We start from the raw sequence: 22336 nt of genomic DNA on the forward strand, positions 1-22336 counted from the left end.
TTGAGCTGTTATCGAGCCGAATATGAGCAAGTTGATCCTAGCTCATGTTCGGCTTGTTTGTTGAATGAGCTGAAAAATTAAGCTCGTATTCGACTCGTTTACTAAATGAGCAATTCGATCTCGAGCTCATTTCGAGCCGAACACGAGCTGGCTCGACCTACAACGTGCCCACCTGGTGACTGGAACTGGCTGCTACTGCCACTGCAGTCTTCACGTCCACAAATACTGAGGAGCAGCAGCCTGACCACTCACCAACTTTGCCAATCCCGTGGCGGCCGCTCCTCCGCATATGCGATGGATGCTACGACCATCCTCTTTCTCAATTCTCAACCTCTTCGGGATAGCGGGGAGGAAAAGAAAAAAAAGGAAAAAGAAAAAGAAGCAGCTCTAGAATCTACGCGACCCTCCCCATCAATGGCGAAGGATCCGGTGAGCCGGTGAGAGTTCGATCATGGCGTCGTCGTCGTCGTCTTCCTTCGCCCTCCTCCTCCTCCTCGATCTCGTCCCCCGCCGCAGCGACCTCGCGGCGAACTCTCTGCTCTCGCTCGCCCCCTCCCCTTCTCCCGCGAAGCCGCGGCTTCTTTGCCGATGGGGGAGGAGGAGGAGCGCGGGAAGGAGAGGAGGGGGGGTTCAGATTCGTTGCCCTAGTTTCGGAGCTCCTCCGAGGGCGACGGGGGAGGGGAAGGGGCTCGCGCAAGAGGAGGAGGAGGCGGTGGTGGTGGGAGAGGTCGATCAATCGGGGGGTTTTGCGGCGGCGGCGAATGAGGGGAATGGTGCGGCCGCACAGAGCTTTCGGAATGGGCATTTGCAGCAGCAGCAGCAGCAGCAGAGGAGCTCGGTGTACTCAGATTCGCTTTCTCTGGGAATCAGAGAACCCATCTATGAGGTAACTGAACTTCGCTTGATGCCCTAGAAATTTCGCTGCAATCTTAATGGCACAGCAATTAAACTTTGTAGGAATGCGCTAAACTCAATAGATTTGGGCCTAAATCAAGGATTTAAGTGCCGTGATGCGAGGTGTGCCGAGCACTTGCAGACACGGTACGGCATGGCAGGTGTCGGCCTGTGCCGATATTTGCCATCCGCAAAACTACCTGTCTGCTGACATGAAGGGGGATGAAATATTTATTTTCTTTAGCATCAATATATTTTATTTTATTATTGTATATCTTTAGCAAATCTTTTGTATTGTATTGATGTACTGATGTATTGATGTAATTACTTGCTAATTTAAAAAAAGCAATGGTTGGCACGAGAATAGTATCGTGCCGATATCTTATTATATCTTGTTGGCTCGATATGGCCCAGTGGGCACAGCCTGTGCAAATCGACACTAAAGCCTAAATTTTATTTTTTTCCCAAAATTTGATGGTAGAATATATGAATGAAAGATACATGCCATTGGAAATGGTCCAAAGTATATAAATTGGGGAAATTGCATCGTTTGTCCCCAGACTTTCAAAACCAAGTTTTATTTTGGTCCTCAAACTTTTAAGTTTGGCGTTAGTGGTCCCTAAACTCTTAAAAGAGTTATACTAGTCCTTATATAAATTTACTATTTGAGGAATTATTGCCTACACCTGGTGCATCTGTAGTCTGTATATTTTTTGTATCATGTGTTTTATCAACTACTTTTCCATCGCATATTTCAGGCCCACTATCCATTGAGTCATCATATATTCTCAATATAAAAATTGGAGCTCCGAATTGAAAGTATGAGATGAATGAAGAAACAATGAATTCGTAGTGTACGAACAAATAGATGAGGTAAGTGCAAGTAATAATTTTTAATCTAAGGACTAAGATGAAACCATTTTGAAAGTTTAGATACTAAATCGAAACCTTATCAAAGTTCATGGTGTTGAATGTTCAAATCAAAAGTTTTGAGGACCAAAATGTTACTTTACTCAGAGTTCAGGGACTGGTAGTGCTATTTGAAAAAAAAAAAAAAAAAAGGGGCGCCAGATATTTTTAGCCTAGTGAAAACTAAGAATAAAAATTGAATTCTTTTGTATGAATGGTACTTAGGTGATTGAAGTGAAGTCAGATGGCACAATGTCTACAAAGGAGATTAATAGGAGGCAGCTATTGAAGTCAAGTGGTATGCAAGAAGATCCTCTCGAACACTTCCATAATAATTAACAAACTTTTTCCTTTATGCTTAGACCTTCTTTGAACTTTCTGATGATACCACAAAGTAGTTGGAATTACGCCTCACAAGAACAGTTTCCTTTTTGGAGATGATATTACTGAGCAATGTTTAATTTTTTGTTGAAGTTCCTTTGCAGTATTGTACTTTATTAGTTAACTCCAAGAGAGATAATTCTATGATTTATTTATCATTACGTCATCCTTTAACGAAGTTGTAGATGTCTACAACAATGATCCTTTTTCTTAAATATCCTGCTATTTTTGTTGCTTGGGCCTTCCTTGTTCATAGGACTAGGAAATTGTCTACAATGCCGCTGGAACTTTATCTAGCCCATTAAAATATTCAGTGAAAGAATCAAATTTAGATATGATACTAGTGGCATTTGCGGATATTTTTTCATCTCCTACTCATGCCTATTAGTGCTAGATCTTCTGCTCTTTTGTGTCATAACTACTGCACATATCAGCATTCTTGTGACTGTTCCTTCAACACTAGGCCTTCGCCTTCGAGATATCAGGAGTGTTGACCCATCATTATGGTTCATGAATTCAATGCCTTCTCTACTGGTAATGAAACTATTTCTAATCCCTGTAGCGTGTTATTTCATTTACTGTGCTGCTCTTGATGTAGTCTCTTTTTTTTTTTGTTTTGAAGTAATTTGGTATAAAATGAAATATTACTATTTACTCGAAAGAAACCACTGATTTATAAGAGAATTTCGTTCTTTCCATGAAGAACATGGAATATTATTACCTTCTGCTTCATGTTTAAAACAATCTTCTACAACATACGTAGCAAGTTGTATATCTTCTGTATCTTGTGTGGATTCATGTTTTATATAAAGGTAAAAGAACATGCATCCCAAATGGATGAGGCTGTTGCCAACATGGCTTTCTGAAATTAGATCTATCCAGCCTTGCTCTCTTCTCCCCAAGGGAAGTTCTTTCCATGACTTGAACCTCTGACAATGGGGCTCACAGAACAACTCTTAATTGTCACACCAACTGATGCATCTAAACATTGGATATGATGCATAAGATACTTTAACATATCGTGTATATCTCATTCTCATTCTATTGATTTAAAAATGTTTCTCTTAAACTTCTAAAGTGGAGTATGATTTTTCATCAAACAATTGCTGATAAACTGTTAAATCAAAAACTGATTGGGAGCTTTGATTCAGTTTGGTTTGGTATGATTATTGTTTGTATTCCGGTCCAAACCGAAAAACTGAATTAGTTAGGTTTGTAAGTGAACTGGAAGTCTAAACTAACTAATTTTTTACTAAGAACTGTTTTCTAGTTTTACAAAAGATTGATCAGCTGATGCCTGCCAGTTTTGAACATGAGCTATCTGTGGGAGAGAACTATGTGCTACTGCACTAAAGTCGAACCTGACATAGACTGACTGAATTTTTCCTTAGGTTTCTGTTTAGTTTTCTTCAGCCATTAGTGTTGTGGTTTTAGATCTCTAAAGGACGATACTACGATTCAATTTAGTTTGTCACTAAAATCCCATTTGAGTTGAACCATGAGCACCCCTACCTGTATTTTATTTTATTTTATTTTTTTAACTTCATGAGAAAGAATGCATTTAGTTTTTAGAACATGTGAGCAGCGCTAACATTACAAGGATCATTGTGATAATGAACGATAAATCGTATTGATGTAGGGAATAAATAACAATAAAGTATATAATCTTCTATTTCCACAGGTTGGCTGAAATAATATTACTAATTTATCCCAGATTATAACTCAATTTAGCTGGATGTACAATACACCTATCGCATTTTTGGCTTTGTTTGGAAGAATAAGGAGATAATTTACAGCGTCATCCTGTCCAACAATGCACTACTATGTGATAGTGTGTTTAAATACTTCTATAAGAATTACACCTGCATTATGAGAAAAGGTATATGGCATGTATTACATAGCTTTTGTGTGTGTGATTTTTTCTTGTCACCTTTATGCCATAACTCTTAAGCTATTTATTTCCTCTTGACTGACTTCCTTTAATCAGTTTTAGTTGAATTGTGATTCAGCTTTCTTTACCACTTGTAAAGTCTAATATGAAATAAACCTTGTATGGTAGGTCCGTGAGCAAGCTATATTACTAAATCTTGGTACATTACGAGCAATCGCTATGCATGAGTGTGTTCTCATATTTGATTACAACAGGTGCCTTATTGCAATCAAAACTTCTTTGATGGGCTACTTTTCTAGTTAAAATATATTTTCAATAGGCCATTATTTTCTCAACTGTGCAGCAAAGGTGGGAAAGCATTTTTGAGGTCACTTTTGCCTCGTTTAAATCCTAAAAACATCAATGGAGGGCCTGCCATGCCTTTTGAACTCGAGGTAATATACTGTTTTTACAAGTTTCTCCATTTGATACACTTATTTGAATAGCATGGGATAAGTCTTCTAATATGTCCTTGTGCTTCTTTGAGATATTTCTTTCAAATACTTAGACCTCATAATCATACCTTTGTGCAATTGACATACTTAAAGGGCTATATATACTTTATGAAATCAAATATTTTATTGGTTGTACCGAACTTTGTGCATATTTAAATTTCATAGGGATAGCTAATATTGCGTCAAAGGATAGAATTTTTTTTTAATGATGTAGAGACTCTTCTCATGTCTCCGCTTGTTCTTAGCCCTTAAATACAGTTGTATACTGTTCGGTGATTCCTTCTTTATACCTTAATATCTACTAATTTATAAACCATTATAATGGACAAAAAACACGAAATCCCATGATGCTTTTGTGTTGCCTTTTTGGCCTATCTGGGATGCACGAGCATATGAAGGGCTGCAGCCATACTTTTGAAAGGTGTAAGATGCACCAAGATGCAAATTCTTCTTGAGCCTCTGCACGAGGAGCACGGTGCAATTCTTGTGCCTAAGGATGGGAAGGCACACATTTGGATTAACTTTCTTTAAAGTAAAATACTCGTTAGAAGACTGATTTTTCCGCTATTTAGTATGAAGAAAAAACAAGATTCAAGGAAACAAACATATTTTTAGAACTGAATGATCACAATGAACATATCACTCCACTGTTGCAAATTAGTATGTTAATACTGCTAACAGCCACAACTTGCTTGAAGCCTACATCTTATCTATGAGTATTAGCTACAAATATAAATAACCGAAACTAGCATCTAGGGTTTCCAGGTCTTTGAAAGCATCCAAACTCGCCTTTGAAACTTGAAGTTGGCATCTTTGCTAGGCGTGCCTACTTAGCTCCTTCAGCATAGGCCGAGCCATGAACCAATGCCCCACAGCACCAGGCTTTCAACCCTTGCCTACACCTGCTACACCTTAAGTTGTCCCAAAGCATTTGTGCCTGTAATGCAAGGAAAGCTAGAGTATGCTGGCTAGCGTAGTTGGTCACACTATTTCATTATCTTCTATTTCTATAATTTTACTCCAAAGATGATTGATACAAACAGCAGCAAACAGTTGTCCGGCACTTTTACAGTGTATTCCACTTGCTCACTTTGTGCATTAAATGTATCTCAGTAAACTATCGTGCCCAGTTTCATGTGGATTTCATGTAATGAAATGTTTGAAGGAGTATATATTTTCATCTAATTTATTTTCATTGTGCCTAGGTTGTTGAAGCTGCATTAGTTTCTAGAATACAACGATTGGAACAAAGATTAATGGACGTTGAACCTCGTGTGAGTATGGGTACACAGCGAGTATAAATTGTTCTTTCTAAAATAGATTGCTGGTTATAGAACTCAGAAAATTGAGCTTGTTGACTTGGCTTATTATTTCTGTGTTTTTTCGATGCCAAAATCATTTAAATATTGTTCAAAGGAACTGTTTGTTTGCAGTATATGTTCAATCTTTCAGATTCTTGTTGACATAAGCTACACTTTGAAATTAATATGTAAATGGCATGTATTTACACATCCTGTTTCTTGTCCTCAATAACATTGAGCTCCTTTTGATGTTGGAGCTCTGAGGTATTTAAGCATTATTAGTTTATCTTGCTGTCAGATAATGGTGAAGAATCCTCATGCTGATGTGTGCTCCTCTGCTCTTCTTAAGCCTCTATGAGATTCTGTGACAGAATTTTTCTGAGTTTGCCTACTATTAGGATTTAATTGACATGATGTGTAGTAGTCATCTGACAAGTTACCATGGTGCACCTAATGAGTAAGTATAACTAGGTCTTGAATTGAACCATTGTGTCGACAAAATGATAGGGTTTAAGTAAAACAGGAGAAAATGATAGGGTTTTTGTCCCCAAATTATTTACATGAACTTTTCTTTGTCCAATTAGTGGGTTCCTGAGGGTACACATTACTTGTCAATTATATTGTATTAGATAGGGTTCTGGATGAATGCCAACAAAGATCTTATAAAAGAATATGGTAGTGGATATTTTGAACAGTAATAGAAAGAGAGTAGACTGATAATGGAAAGACGATAGGAGGAAGAACAAATAAATTTACTTTTATACTGACGTTTTTTACTTTGTTTAGTAAATCACCGAAATTTACTGGGTTCACGGTGGTTCCTTCACCTTTCACCTGCTTCTCTATCTTTTTCTTCTCTTCTTCCTTCTTATCTTGTCTTATGCAAATTCCGTATTGTACTAGCCATGTTCTGCCAACTTTTTCTACAATAAATAAAAGTTACACTAATTGCTACATATAATTTTTCAGGTAGCTGCATTACTAGAAGTTCTGCCCAATCGATTGACAGCTGATGTGCTGGAGCAGCTTCGTCTTAGTAAACAGACACTGGTATAGTGTGATGCTAATTGATCTTTGTTACCTGACTTTAATTCTATGAGCTTATGTTTTTCTTTGAATGCGCAAGGTTGAGCTGGGATCACGGGCAGGCGCTCTCAAACAAATGCTGCTTGATATTTTAGAGGATCCCGTTGTTATTCGTCGGATGTGTGTAATGGGCCGAAATTGTACTGTTCGTAGAGACAACAACGACATGGAGTGTTCAGTTCCCTTAGAAAAGCAGATCGCTGAAGGTATGATCACCATGTTATTTACTTTATTGCTGATTCTCTTCTCTGGGGAAAATTGGTCAATGAATTCAAATAGTGTGCTATGATGAAAAAGACCAACATTCACTGTTCTAGCAAACTGCATTTTTGCTACTTTGGATAACTTGGAAAATCCATCGTTAAGTGAGCATGCACAGCAGTAGGATAATCCCAGACTTCTTAGTGTAGTCAGTTGATAGGTTGGTTCTGGGCATTTAATTGTTAGGGTTCATATTCATTGAGATTTAACTTGTCAAAGTTTTATCATTGAGACTTAACGTAAGTGCATGATAAGTATTAGAGGGCAAATTTTCTAGTAGTAATTAGAACAGCTGGTTGCTAGAATAAGTTATCAAAGTTCTTATTCTTCTAGGCTTTTTTATAATTTTTCTGATATAAGGTGAACACTTGATAAACCACTGCTATTAGCCTATTACTCCGTCTAATTCGACATGTTCATCCTGTGCAAAAGCCCCAGGGAAAAAAAAAATGGAAGAGGAAAAGAGTTCTACTTTTTTCGCCTTTTCTATTTTCATTTAAAATAATTTGTATAATTGTATCACTTGTCTTTATGGATACATATGCTGGTACATTACTTAAATGAGATAGCTACTTTCTCTGTATGCTTGGGGATACGACTTGGATTATTTTCTGATTGAAGTTTTTTCTCAAATCTATTCACCTTGTGATCTTAAGTATGACCCAACTTATCGTTCTTTCCTTTATCTGCATTTGGAAACTACTACAGAAGAAGAGGAAGAGATTGAAATGCTCCTAGAGAATTATTTGCAAAGGTATAGCACCCTCATGCAAAATTGCAGTTTTTAAAAAGCATTTTTGTTTAATGAATAGTCTGAAATGTGATCCTGCTCTCCCCTAGTTCGCATGCATATTCATTGCCATATTTACTGTTACTCAAATCTCCAAGTCTAAACGTTCCGTTCAACCCTGTAATGCATGACTACATTGATCAATTACCATGCTAGCATGTACACATGTTGTGTGATTCAATTGTGAAGAGCAGGTGCACTGTTTCTTCCAGCTTTACTGAAGAACCTAAATTCAAAGCGGTGGTTTTGATTAGTTGACTCTTTAGATGTGTTTTCTGTTTTTTCTTTTTTCATTGTTATATGAACAGGTTAGTAGGTCTATTTTCAAATCTGTTATGTTGGAGATCACAATCAATTATGGCAAGTTCAGTAATTTGGAGATCAAAATTTCATAGTGGTTTCTGGCTATTAAAGTTCGAATCCTTGTTGATTTACATTTCCAGCTAAGTTTATTTCTAAAAGAATTAAACGAAGCGGGTAGCATGCTACCTTTCTCTCAAAAAAAAGTGCAGAGTGATAATGCATTGCTAGTTGTCCTTGATGAAAATTTGCAGTTTGTATTACCACCTTGCAAGCACCAGAACATTTTTCGACACTGCTTATAGGTTACAAAAACATGCATAAATTGGCTTATCTAAGAAAGATTGTATTGTTGATAAAAACACGTCCAACTATGTAGTTACAGTAAGTTAATGTTTTGATTTGTTTGATTTTTCTCAGATGTGAATCTTGCCATGGCCAAGCAGAAAGACTTCTTGATTCTGCAAGGGAAATGGAAGACTCGATTGCAGTTAATTTAAGGTTCTAATATTTACATTGATATTGATCACTCATGAGAGTAAGCTGATGTTTTGTCTTTTTGAATGAATGGAGAGTCTGAAGTTTTCTTACATAGTTGCGAAACTTCTCTATTGGTTGCTATATTTTAGTAATTTTGTTCTGAAAGTCAATTAGTTATGGTAATATAAGGCTCCCTTTCAGATGTTGTTCCTGTAGTAACTTTTTCTGATTGTTAGGAATATGGGAAAAAGTTTTCTATCCCGAAATAACTCTACACTAATTGATCTTTTCTTTTCCTCCTTCCCAATAAGTAAATAGTTATAATGAATGCAGAATTGTTATATCATTTCCATGGAGGTCAACTTGTGCTTTTCTTATATGATGTTGCATTCTTACATTGTTTTCCAGCTCTCGCCGACTAGAGGTAAGTAGAGTAGAGCTGCTGCTTCAGGTTGGGACATTTTGTGTTGCTGTTGGGGCTTTAGTTGCAGGTATATCAAGTTTCAGAAACAGTGTTTCTTTCTTTAGTTTCTTGATTATTAATCTTGAAGGTCAAGTTGCTCTTCAACAGTCAGTTAATTGAAAGCTGGCCTTGTATGATTATTTTGAAATCCAAACATTGAAATTTGGTTGGGTTTTCGTCATGTTAACTGGCGATTAATTGCAACCTGTAGTGACCGATATGCCTTTTATTTATGGCGTGTAGCAAAATCTCTAGAGGAAATGAAAACCTTGGTTTCTCATCTAACGAGAGCATTTAATAACAATTCGCAGGGATATTCGGGATGAACCTCAAATCCTACCTTGAGGAACATGTGGTACATCATGATCAAAACCTCTTCTTGTAAATTTATGTCGCAACAATTTCCAGTATTTCCTCTATCGTATTCTAATATGTCATTTTTGCTGGAGCAGTGCGCATTTTGGCTGACAACAGCGGGAATAATAATCGGTGCAGTTGCCGCATTTTTTCTCATGTATTCGTATTTCAAGGCAAGAAGAATATTATAGCCCCTCCTGCTGTCGCATAAAGAAACCACTTAAATAACAAGATTATGTTTTCTCCAGTCAACATTTGTTTTTGTAGGAATACATGATGTTAGCAACATTAGACATTTGAATTGTTACATTATCTTTGTAAATTGTTTAGAAATCAATATTCAAATAAAGATAATGTTGGTAATGATTCAATCCAGTAACATTACTATTTATGAGCAATAAATCATGGTTAATTCTCTAATAATGCTTCTCTAAAGATTATGAGATTGGCGGTTTTAATTGTGTTTGAAAAAACTGGTGTGCATGAAGTGACATTCACTTCTTTCATCGATAAAATCAGGTAAAACTGTATGGAGATTGGAGACTCCTCCACTATAGCACATTTTGAAATGGACCCCTTAACTAATTTTCTTTTGATTGAGACCCCTCAACTTCTAGTTTTCTTTATTTGAACTTTGATGATTCTAGTAGCTATTAACTGCTAATTGGTCAAGTATTTTTGCTAAAAAGTTATCGAAGTGACTAAATTTGGTGATATCACTAATGAGTTTGATAATATCTCCAAATTTTGTTGACAAAATCACTTAATTTAAAAAATATCAAAAGTTGAGGGAGGCTCGATAAAAAAAAAAAAAAGACACTAAGTTCAGGGGGCTATTTCAGAATAGCATAAAGTTGCAGGGGGTCCCCACACATGTTTACCCTAAGATTAGGATGTATTCCTCACAGAGAGGTACTGTTGATGAAAATGTCAAAGGGCAGGCTCTTCTATGGAATCTTGAGATAGTTGTGTGTATGAGTCTCGCTGATTCAGGAAGACATCAGGTTGGTTATAAAGAAGATGAGAAACACAAAGTTACAAAAATGCAGTAGAGATTTGAAAATTTTAAGCAGTTGATCTTAATCATTCTCATCATCAAATCCCAAATTCCGGTGAATAATTAGCAGGCAGATCTACAGCAGATCTACAGGTTCTAAATCAGTCAGTTAACATCCTCTTTAATATTAAAATGAACAACAGAGCAAGTGAACCTAGAGCCATTGCAATTCCAAATTTGAAACCAAGAGCCATTCTGTGAATTTGATTCGGGCTAAATTTTCGCAATTGCCCTTTCAGATGATGCCATTGAAAAATCTTTAATGCCATCAAAAACAACAAAACAAGGCTAAACCATTTGATTGGAGAAAATATGCAACAAGTCGGTACAACATGCGGATTCCTGTCTTTATGCCCAAATATACAACAAACTGATAGATGACAGAACTCATGTCGTCGAATGCTTACATGTTGCCAAATCTTTTCTGGCCAAAAAGAATACGCTGTGATCGTAAAGCAGGGATCGATTAACTCTAGACATCTTGCTTTGGTCGACGATGGAAAAAGCCTGGTAATGAATAGTGGAACGATGCTCCTCGGACTAAAACTTGTAGTTGTTCTTCAAATAAACCACCATTTCTTGCTGCAGTGAATGCGAAGAGAATTGAGTTTTTGTTTGTGCTTTTTTTCCTTTGTTTTTTTTCTTTTCCCCGTCAAAAGAAAATGTAATCATGATGTGATACTTACAATTAAACAGAGAAGCACACAACCAGCTGCCCCGGGAAATAAGGCGTACCAGAGATGCAGTCGGTGAAGCTTTGCACCATCAATGAACAAAAGAGGCAGGCTGGCCGCTGCAATTCCGACAGCATAGATTCGTTTAATGATGAGTTGATTATTAGATAGATTCTAGAGATGCTAAAATATTGAACAACCCAAAAGTATTCTACAAAAGCCCAATTTGCAGCTGAATTTCTTCTTGTTGATTGATAATGTGACTTCGAGTTGATCGGTAGGAGATCCAACATGATTGAATTGGTTACATTTCGATAGGTAGGTTAGACATATAAGTTAAAAGCCCAAATCTTGTAAGTTGTTGGTGTACTTGAACTTGTAAGCAGTGACAAATAGAGTAAGAAAACTGCAACTCAGTATTTGACTAAAGATGTTGTCTTGATCATGGGATCAAAGTTTGACATGCGGAGATGATAAATTTAGTGCCAAAAACCCTTTTGCACGAGAAAATCATGTGCTCTAAGCCATACTTTCCCAGATGGATAATCAAACAGAAAAAGCAAGATGAAAAACACTTTCTTTTCTGTTGTGTGCTTTTTGACTCGCTAATACATAGTATAATCCTTCCATCTTTGTCTTAACTTTATCCATCGGATGCATCAGAGCCTATTATCAATGCACTTCCCATGGATTAAAGAGCCTTTGACCAGTGTGCAATAAAGTGCCTCTTCGGCTAAAGCATCTGGAATAGCTTTTCTGCTCAGAAAAGCAGCAGCTAGACATTTCGCAGACGAAAACTCTGCAGCTTTTATTGTGGGAATAAGCTGAAATAAGCTTCTAAACATCAAAGCTCCAATTCGAAGCTTCTGCTTCGACTGCAAAGGGAAGCTATCGGTTGGAGGGTTTAGTGAATAACTCACTACTACTACTCCAGGAAGCTTTACTCAAATATCATTTTTTTTTTTTTGGGCAGAAACTGAAGCGAAGCCAAACAGGCCTTAAGCCCCATTAGAGAAAAGAAGTTAGGAGTACATAGATTTAAAAAATTACAATTATTTGTTGACTAAATTAAATTGTATTGGATTTGAGAGGCATTGATTGGACGAAAGAAAACAAGCAGAACTAATTCCTAATCAGATTGAACCGAATTGAAGATCAGTACCTGAATATTCTAAAAATCAAATGAATCTATGCCCAATATCTATTAGTAGACATTTCCCTAATTGCACCTGGCTCATTAAATCAAGTTTTGGTTGCGGACTTGCCGAGTAGTTTACGACTAATCCGGGATTTAGATCTAGTCCATGAAGGCAGGCAATTTTACACGTACAGTTGACACAGTAGCTCTGAACGGAAATCTAAAATGGCACATATAATTATAAAATCGACAGGTCATGAGAGGTCTACCTGGAGGATGGATGGCGCCTGTGACGATCATAAACGCGATAGATGCAGCAAGAGCAAATCCCCTTGCTAACCAACCTGGTCCAAATAGTGACAGCGCCAACACGCCAAATGCGGAGCAGCCAATTTGAGCCATAAACACGTTGTATTTCTGCACCACCACCCATCTTTGCAATGTCATGGTTAAGAAGAATGTTTAAAGCTCACTATTTTGAATAGTTTAAACACGTAAGAATGACATATATATAGCCTAAGGAGAAGCAAATAATAGACGGCCTAACAATGCCGCACGCCAATTTCATGTCTCTTCTGCATATTCATGTCATAGAAAGCTAGGAGATTAAATTTAAAACTCAGTATTTGGCGAAAAGAAAAAAAAAATGTTAAACTTAAGTCCTTGGTAAATCCAAAAGGCAAAGTATTTGGCGAATCTTCAAACAATGCAACCTTGTGCTCAATCTCTAGCTGTTTTGTTGTATTTACGCAAACTAAATAATGTAAAACTTTACTTTCTTGCAACTCAATATTCCAGTAGTCTGCTTCATCCAACATTTCGCTTTCACAGACGACTGGTATGGAGATCTTTCCAGACGGTGAATTGCTCGATTACTGATAAAATCAGTTCCAGATGTCCCTGTACTTTTACAAAATTGTAACCTAATCTCTGATTTGTTCCGTCGAGCGTTTTTTAATCTGTGAAAATTCCTACATTTCGCAATCTCATCTCTACCTCGTTTTGCCATTGAGAAACATAAAATGTCATTACCCCACATGCTCCATACTTGCGTCTTTTGGTAAAAATGTATCGAACTTACCTGAACTATGGATCATTTTGATTTGGCTATCCAACCTGTCAAAAATTTGATTTTACTACCCAATTTTTTAATTTGTTTGATTTGACTCAATCAACAGTACGTTGATCATGAAATTTAAGTTAATTCCTTACTTTAATGAATTCAGGACATCTTGAATTGGTTACCCAAACTCTCAAAATTTGATTTTACTAACTAATCTTTTAATTTGTTTGATTTGAATCAATCAACAACATTTTGACTTCAAAATTTGAAATGTGTTTATTTATCTTTATCGCTTTAGTTAGAATACTTTATGCAAGCCTCATAATTATAAATTTATTAAAGTAAGCAATTAGCTTAAATTTCAGAATCAGAGTACCGTTGACTGACTCAAATCAAACAAATTAAAAAATTAGTTAGTAAAATCAAAATCTTGAAAGTTTGGATAGCCGATTCAAAATAGTTCTTAGTTAAGATAATATTTATACATTTTTATCTTTTTTTTTTGTTAAATGATAGTTTTAACCTTGACGCATGACTTGAGGATGAAACTGAAACTAAAGCCGAATTCAATCATTTAGAGACATAACCGAAATCTGCGGTCGAACTTCAGAGTTCGAAATTGAAACTCCGGCGACGGAATCAAATCGTAGTCAAATTTCATGTGCTAAATTACTAGAATTTGAACTCAGACAGTCATATAAACTGAAACTGGAAACGAACTTCAGATTGTAATTAATACCGCAATCAATCCAAGATTTGAAAAACCAGGAAAAGAAAAGAAGAAAAGAAGAGAAGCCGGCGAACCTGCGCTGCCGGCGAGTTCGGGGTGGCGAACAGCACGGCGCAGACGGCCCCGAGCGGCGCAATCGTGATCGACAGCCCCCGCGGCGCCATCATCTGATCCAGCCGCCCCAGCGCAGCCATCGCGGCAAACGCACCTGCAAAACTCCATCCCATCACCCAACCAACAAAGAATCGCCAAATCAACAACAACAACAACAACAACAACAACAACAACAACAAAACCCTAACCCTAATTCCCCAAACCCCCCTCCTCCCTCCCCTAATCCGGAAATCAAAAGGCCATACCTGCCGCGGGCCACAAAACATCGCTAACCCTAACCCCGTCCCCCGCCGCCGCGGGCACCCCACCGACACTCCCTCCTCCTCCTCCTCCGCCTCCGCCGCCGGTCCCCGATCGCACAACAACCCGATTCTTCCTCCATTTTCTTCGCATTAATCGTGTAACATACAAAAATGGCGAAGGAGAAGAAGGAGGAAGGGGAATCGCATTGGCGAAAACCAAATTCGAACGTGTTGGAGAGAATAGAGAAGTCTTATTATTCTTGTTGTTTATGTAACTATCAATTGTGATGATGCTGCTGCTGCTGCTGCCGCCGCCGCCAATGAGCTGCAGCTGCTGCGCCACCATTATTTCCAATTTTGATCTCAAAGAATAAGTGTATGAGAATAATGATCGAATATCCAGGAATAATGTGGTGTGTGTGAGAATAATATTATAAGAGGAGGAGGAGGAGGGGCTCTGTCTTAGCCTCTTGGGGAGAGGGAGAGGGCGGGAACGTGAGAAATAAGAGGCTCTCCGTTGGCGCCGAGAGCCACATCAAAATAATAATAAGATAATAATAATAAAATAAAAAAAATAAATACGAGGATCAACTGTTGGAATAAAATAACCCGGAGAAGCAGGTCGTTATTCGCCCAGAAATGCTTAGCTAATTATATATATATTTTTTTGAAAAAAACTTCAAATATCAATTTCACGTTTTTTTTATTTTAGTACTCTATAATTTAAAGTGTATTATTTTGTACCTATTATTTTATTTTTCTCTTTTTGTTATCTCTTCCATTAATTTTTTTCGTTAAATTAATGACAAAATTAAAACTAAAGGGTATTAAAGTGAATATTCGATAAACTATAGGTAGGTATATGCGGTTTTTATATATGGTTTAACGAAAAGTTAATGAAGGAGCTGACGAAAAGAGAAATATGAAATCACATGACACTCAATTAATACACTTTAAGTAAATAGGGTACTAAAGTGAGAAAGGGTGAAATCATAGGGGTGGTATTTGAAGTTTATCCTATTTTTTTTGAAAGAGAAATATAATAATTTTTTTTTTAAATATTATAATAGGATGGATAAATTCTAGAGAAGTAATTTGATTGGTTGATAATATCACATTATTCATATGACTGCTGTATTTCAGAGATTTTTCTAGTTGTCAATCTTAGCATAAGATATTTAGTAAAACGTACATTTGGTCTTCACACTATCAGGTGAGTGACATTTTCATACTCAAAACTTTAATTTGTTAAAATTTCTGGCTAAAATTTTCATAATTATTGGACTAAATATTAATGTGTCATTAATATAGAAGTAATAAAGCAATATTATAATTGATAATATGCTAATAATTAAGATGACACATCACTTTTACGTCTTAATATTTAGCCAATTAAATTTAATACTTGTGAAACTTGATTACAACAATTCTGGAAGTTCAAGCCATAAATTATAATAAATGAATGTCTAAGGATTAAAATATCACTCTGCATCATAATTTAAGAACCACACTCTATCTATTCTCATATATATATATATATATATATATATATATATATATATATATATATACTATATATATATATATTATATATAATATATATATATATTTTGAGAAATAGGTAGCACGCTACCCGCTTCGTTTATTTCATTTAGAAATAAATTTAGCTGAAAATATGAATCAACTAGGATTCGAACTTGGGACCTTGGGTACCAACCACCAAATTCTTTGCCACTTGCTCTAGGGACGAGGACGGTCAGTTATTAATCCTTATATTAATCCTCAATAAATTTTGCCATGTGGCATTTTTTTTTCCTTGGATTGTAAGCATGGCAGTAATTTCTATCTTGAACCGAACCGTCTGAGCCACCTACCTCTTTCTCCTTTTCTTTTTTTTGAATTGAAGTGAGCTACTTTGTAATATAGAGGTATAAATGTATTGGATCCGATTCTTCTCTTTATTAGACCGATTCCTTGACCGGTTCCTTCTTTGGACTGAACCGGCACAACTTTAACCTTTTTTCTTTCCTTCTTTGAATCGAGTAGGCTAGCTAAATTTGTAATGCACTTTGTGTTGAACCTGATTTTTTTTTTTTTTCCCATTTTCGTTCTCTTCTCGTTCTTTGAATCTAACTGGTCATCTATTAAACTAAATCGAACCAAGATCCTCTTTATCTTCCTTCAACCTTTTCGTTCCTTCGTCGAATTGAAGCATCCCTCCATGCACGATGTGCTGTCCTTCTCTTTCCCCTCACTGTCGTTTTTGCTACCGTTGTTTCGTCTTCCCCTATATCTCTCTCCTTTTCTCTAACCCCTCACTATCAAACCCATTCCCACTCAAAAACCTCTAGTACTAACCAACTCCCTTACTAACCAACCCCCCACCTCTATCCCTGACCATTACTCCTCGATTCAAGTCCGGCCATAGCATCTTGGGAATTGCAGAAGCCGTATATGGATCCTGATTATGGGTAGCAGCATGGGGGGATTGGTATTGGCCCTGGTGGCGAAGCGGTGGGGCTTCGAGGTGCACGTCTTCAAGAAGGACCTGAGCATAGTGCAGGCAATGGGTACTACCACGGCCCCATCATTCTGTTAGATGTATGCCCTAGAAGCCAACCAGGCCGACACATATATTCTTTCTAGGACATAAATTTGTATTTGACTTTTAAATATTATGAATAACTTTGAATTTTTATTTCCATTCATGTTGTGTATGTGTCTATGAATCGTCCAAGAAATTAATAAGATGATGACATATATTCTCAAGTGTTGAGAATTTGAGATATGTGTCATTGGTGGTTAATTTCTAAATACTCCCGATCAATAGATCATCACGGGGACGGTGATTGATCCGGTGAGATTGGTGCATAGGTAGCTTCCCTTTCTGGGTAGACGAATCTCGAGTCGACAGTGTGGGGACACTGAAGTGAATATGCAGGTGGTTGTTGGAGAACAAGGGTACCGAGCGTGACGAACGCGAGAAGTCACTTGGATGTCTACTCACTCGTCAGTGACTTACTTAATGTTGCAGTAGTGTGCCTGGTCCTTTGACCTGCGGTGCCTCGGCTATTCACAATGAGGTTACTGTAGTTTGACTGTACATACACTTGGTCCCTAGCCATTCGGGTCCTTGCGGTGCATGTTGGCTGCAGTAGGTTCATTGTAGGAATAGGATGCGCATTTAGATAGAATCTATCTCCCTTGGTAGATAGGGGTGTTAGTCCTATGTGATTTATGAGACTGAGTTTAGAAGACCTTGGCCAGGACAGAATAAATAGCGGAAAAGAGTTTCCGATATTAGAAACTCGAGTCGAATAAATTTAACATATGACAGACGATGGGGTTTGACGAGTTATTCCATAACCTCCGTCATGTCGGGACTCATGATAGAAGGATTGTATCACACGGTAACTGCACCAAGAGGTTCAGTATTCCATTCTACTGGAATGCTACTACATGCTGCTAGGCGTCACTGGTGGATTGTGAGACTCATGAGAATTATCTAGATGATCAATAATTCTCATTGAGCTGAGTTGAAATTGTTTTGATCCATTGAAAGGAGTTTCAGTAATATTGTTGATAGTAATCAAAATATATCTCACTACCAGATAGAATAGAACCTATGGGGTGACACACATAAGAGGTTGTGATTGATCAGATAGCTAGATCGCGATTATTGAATTGCCGAAAGACCTAATTGTCAATATGTTGATAATTGGACTAATTTGTAATTATTACAAATTAGTGGTATTAAAGTGTAAATGTTACAAGAGAGGACTTACTAATAGTTAGTAAATTATAAGAGGACTTATGTGCAAATGTTGCATTATTAATTTGATAAGATCAAATTAATATAAAATTCAAGTCGAATCAAATTAGGATTTGATCAATCTAACCAATTAAAGAAAGGATAAATTTAAATCTAGATTTATACTTATCCTTAATTGTCATTATATTATTAGGAATAGGATTATATTCCTATATATATATATAACAGACGGGAGTTTTTAAAAAACCCTAGCCGTCATCTCTCTTCTTCTCTCTCTTCATATTCTAGCAAAAAAAGACGTCCTTTGTAAGGGAGCAAGCACCCCGGTGAGGACATCGATCAAATCAAGAACCTCGTGTGGATACCTATAGAGGCCGGACGCGTGTGCGGCTTCAAGAGAACCCGATTCTACGATCATCAAATTGAGGTGAAGATCTATCCGCGAAAAAGGTAAAGATTCGATCTTGTTTTCTTCTTTAATCTTAAAACATGAGGAATCCTAATTGCGTGGTTTTTGAGATTGGATCTCGAGATGTTTTCAAAAATCAAATTTGTCTGATTTCTTTTTCCGCTGCATTTTTACCGTACGCAATTCTCTAATAGTGGTATCAGAGACATCCTCATGTTTTTAAGATTAAAATTATGATTTTGGGTATTCTAAACCGTTTTTGCCGAGAAAACGATTTATAGATCGTTTTTGGAAAATTCAAAAAAGCAAAATTTGATCAAACAATTTAATAGATGATTTCTTGCAAAAAAAAAAAAAAAGTTTACTGTAGCAGTCCATACGGAACCGCTGTAGCAATCCGCACGGCGCTACTGTAGCAATCCGTACGGGTGCAAATTTTTTTGATCTTTTAAATTTGATTATATTGTTTTTAAGATAAAAATATAGGGGATCAAATTTGATTAGATCAAGTTGATTTCTTGATGAGATCAAGATATTATGTTTGTAGATTAAATTGTTGATCAAAATTATAAAGATCAATAGGATTGATTGTTATTTGTGATTTAGTCACTATTATTTTTCGAATCATCGGTTAACGGTTAATTAGAATACCCAAAGTTATTTTTATATATGTGATGTATGAGATACATATCGATGATGATCATGGATAGCGACCTATTTATATTTCGACATGTGATGTATGATGTGTATGCAGAATCCTGTATTTAAATTTATTTAAATTAAGGAATTTGTATTAGAGATGGTTATAGTTGTGCCTGCGTGCACAAGCCGATTTATTTGGCGACCTGCATGTCTCAATAGGTTAGAGATAAAAATTATCAAATGTAATTAATTTTCATTTCATTTGTATTGTTGGTGTTGATACCAAAATTGAGCCGACCTAACCCACGTATGAGCCAATAAGGACACGTGGTACACCAGGAGTCGGTAATAAGGCGCCTGAAGGACAAAAAGGCGAGAACGGTTGAAGATTGTGGCGTAACTTCCATGAGGAGTTAGCATAACTTCCATGAGGAGTTAGTATAACTTCGACGATCATGGTTACAACCACTCCCCCCAACTTTTTTCAACCAACTAATAATGTGGGCTATAAATAGTAATTTTGAAGCCTGCAATAGAGGTCTTTACCCTTGCCCACAAAAGACCACCCTTATTTCCTCTGCATTTTATCGCTTTTTTAGGAGTAGTCTAAATGTAATCTTTTTCTTTTCCGCATTTACTGCTTTCCTAGGAGTAGTTCCTGTAACTTACATCTTTGGAGTCTGTCTGCCCCATGGGCATTACTCCCTTATAGAATATACTTGGAGTCTGTCTGCTCCACGGGCATCACTCCCCTGTTCTGTACTTTTTCATTTTCTATTCAATAGAAAGTCACGTTCGGCTATTCAGGCCGACCAGATTTTGTGTTGTGCTAGCCATTCGGCTCATCTCCCGGCTTAATTTCCGACTTTCCCCGTATATTCGGCTCATCCAGCCGAACCGAAGAGTGAAAAGAGCTTTCGGACCCGGCTGATTCGATCCCTCATCAGCCGAATCGCTTAATCCAGTCGAAGGGCGCAAATTTCGAGGGTCACTATTCGCAGTCGTTCCTCACCCCGACACGCTCCACGAGGAGGATCTTTGACCGGGTCAAGGGTCGAAAAATTCGGCTTCCAACAGTTGGGCTGTATAATGTATGGTTGCACATCATTGGTTGATCGGTTGTAAGCCTAAAAGTTCGCAAGGCCCGGATAGAGACGAATACTTGATGGCGGTCGGATCAAGGTGTTGATAAGGATCAAATCAAGTTGAAGCTCCAGATCGGATCAAGAAGTTGAAGACGATCAAACCAATGACGTGTGTGTGCTTGTAATTTATGACCCTAAGACCCCGATTCCGACTCAGTGGCTCGAGTCCGAATCCACTTCTAAGATCCATGATTATCACCAGTTTAATTATTTTTATGCACGGATTATTTTTATTTGCATTAGATGTAAATAAATAAAATATTTTTTGAGACCTAAATATTAATCTCCCCACAAATATTAAGTTGAGCGGTCTTTCGCCGCTGTAGAAATGCGGGCGTTTTTTCTGGTGTTGATTGGCACGGTGGTGACAGTTGGTCGAGTTGCAATCGAGAATGCTGCAACCACTCTATTATGCCATGAGATGTGCGAATAAGTGGGGTTCGGCCCAATAACTGTCAGATGAGGGACAATGACGGCTTTACTTACGCGTTGAACGGTGGGTCTGACTTAACAAGAAATGGGGCCAATAACTATCAGGTGAGCACTACAGGACTTAGAGACCGATCACTGCAATTTGATTGAGAAGCATTGGACAAGAGTTGTCCATCATCGGTTTGCATATCACCAATAACAGTTAGGTGAGGTGGTACGTTAACTGTGGACCGCAGTACCCACTTGAAACCTTTTGTCGCGTTGAGTTTTCGTTTCTCTACCGAGTTCACGCCCCGATTACACGTCCCGGGCACGCCGACAAATCCGCCGTATACAAAGAAATTTTCTCTATATACGAAGCGATAGCTGACCTGTAAATCAAACACTACTACGAACAGTAGTAGAGAGCTGCTAGAGAAAACAGAAGCTAAATAAGACAGAGTTTCATATACATAGTTCCGATCAAATACAGAGCTACTCGCCACTGCGATTAAGTCAAACTATTGTACAATAAACTCGAAACAAAACCATCTACCTGCAGTAGGCACCTCGTAGCTCAGCCGTTGGGTAGGGCTCTAACTCGCGACGCCCTTGTCTCGATCCTAGATCCACGGAGCAGTTGCGCCAGCCGGAACCTGTGCTCTGCCAGAACAGGTAACACTGGGGTGAGAACTACTGTAAAAACAAGTAGTCCTCAGTGGTACCGCCCAAAACAACATCGGTCACCCACTAGTCTACAGAGGACAAGAATAGAAAAAAGCAGAAGCACACTCTACCGCTATCATACCACTACACTATCATGCTCACACTAACCAACGTAAGAAATTAGTCAAATCTGACCAATCCAAATCGGGACTGTAAGCATACCGTCCCCGGGACGTGAATACACCCGTCCGTCGTCCCTTTGGGACATCGGCTCTATCCACTTCTAACTGGCCGTGAAGAGAATCCAAGCGCAAGGGATGAGCGACACCAACGCGAAGCACAAAGCTCTAGCTCCGGATTGCACTCGTTGGGCGCTAACCAACCGAGTATGCAAAGCGATCTACTGTCCGAGCTCAATCCCAGCTCCAACTAGCACAAGTCAAGTATCGACTCAATGGTCTAACAACAACAGGTAACGTCCTCGGCCAAAATTTGACGCCAAAAAGGCGTACGGGTCCACCGTCAACTATGGGCACCCAGCAGTCCGAACGACCTGACGACCCTCATAAAATATCCACATCGGCGAACCAGCACGAGTTTAAATACATTCTAAAACTCACCTGGAGTACTCGTCTCACGAAGAAACATTGCACCCAGTACCAATTT

General features: G+C 37.8%; 1 protein-coding gene across 2 annotated transcripts; it reads left to right on the forward strand.

Moving 5' to 3' along the window:
• LOC109715176 (magnesium transporter MRS2-A, chloroplastic) lies at nucleotides 263-11767 on the forward strand. 2 transcript variants are annotated; one of them, XM_020240059.1, is made up of 14 exons: nucleotides 264-886; nucleotides 2029-2101; nucleotides 2648-2718; nucleotides 4244-4329; nucleotides 4419-4509; nucleotides 5775-5843; nucleotides 6840-6920; nucleotides 6997-7162; nucleotides 7926-7971; nucleotides 8728-8808; nucleotides 9196-9278; nucleotides 9562-9605; nucleotides 9703-9780; nucleotides 11361-11767. In XM_020240059.1, exons 1-14 carry the CDS (start codon nucleotides 452-454, stop codon nucleotides 11415-11417), a joined length of 1461 nt encoding a protein of 486 aa, XP_020095648.1. In that variant the 5' UTR covers nucleotides 264-451; the 3' UTR covers nucleotides 11418-11767. The 2 variants fall into 2 exon arrangements, with proteins under 2 accessions (XP_020095650.1, XP_020095648.1); XM_020240061.1 differs by lacking the exons at nucleotides 4244-4329; nucleotides 4419-4509 and having other exon boundaries at nucleotides 263-886.

The sequence above is a fragment of the Ananas comosus genome, linkage group 9 (genome assembly GCF_001540865.1).
Source record: "Ananas comosus cultivar F153 linkage group 9, ASM154086v1, whole genome shotgun sequence".
NCBI lineage: Eukaryota > Viridiplantae > Streptophyta > Magnoliopsida > Poales > Bromeliaceae > Ananas > Ananas comosus.

Coding starts and splice junctions, on each gene's coding strand:
- LOC109715176 (XM_020240059.1), top strand. CDS start 452: ATGGCGTCGTCGTCGTCGTCTTCCTTCGCCCTCCTCCTCCTCCTCGAT. Junction 887..2,028: donor TCAGAGAACCCATCTATGAG/GTAACTGAACTT, acceptor AATGGTACTTAG/GTGATTGAAGTGAAGTCAGA. Junction 9,781..11,360: donor TCATGTATTCGTATTTCAAG/GCAAGAAGAATA, acceptor ACAATTAAACAG/AGAAGCACACAACCAGCTGC.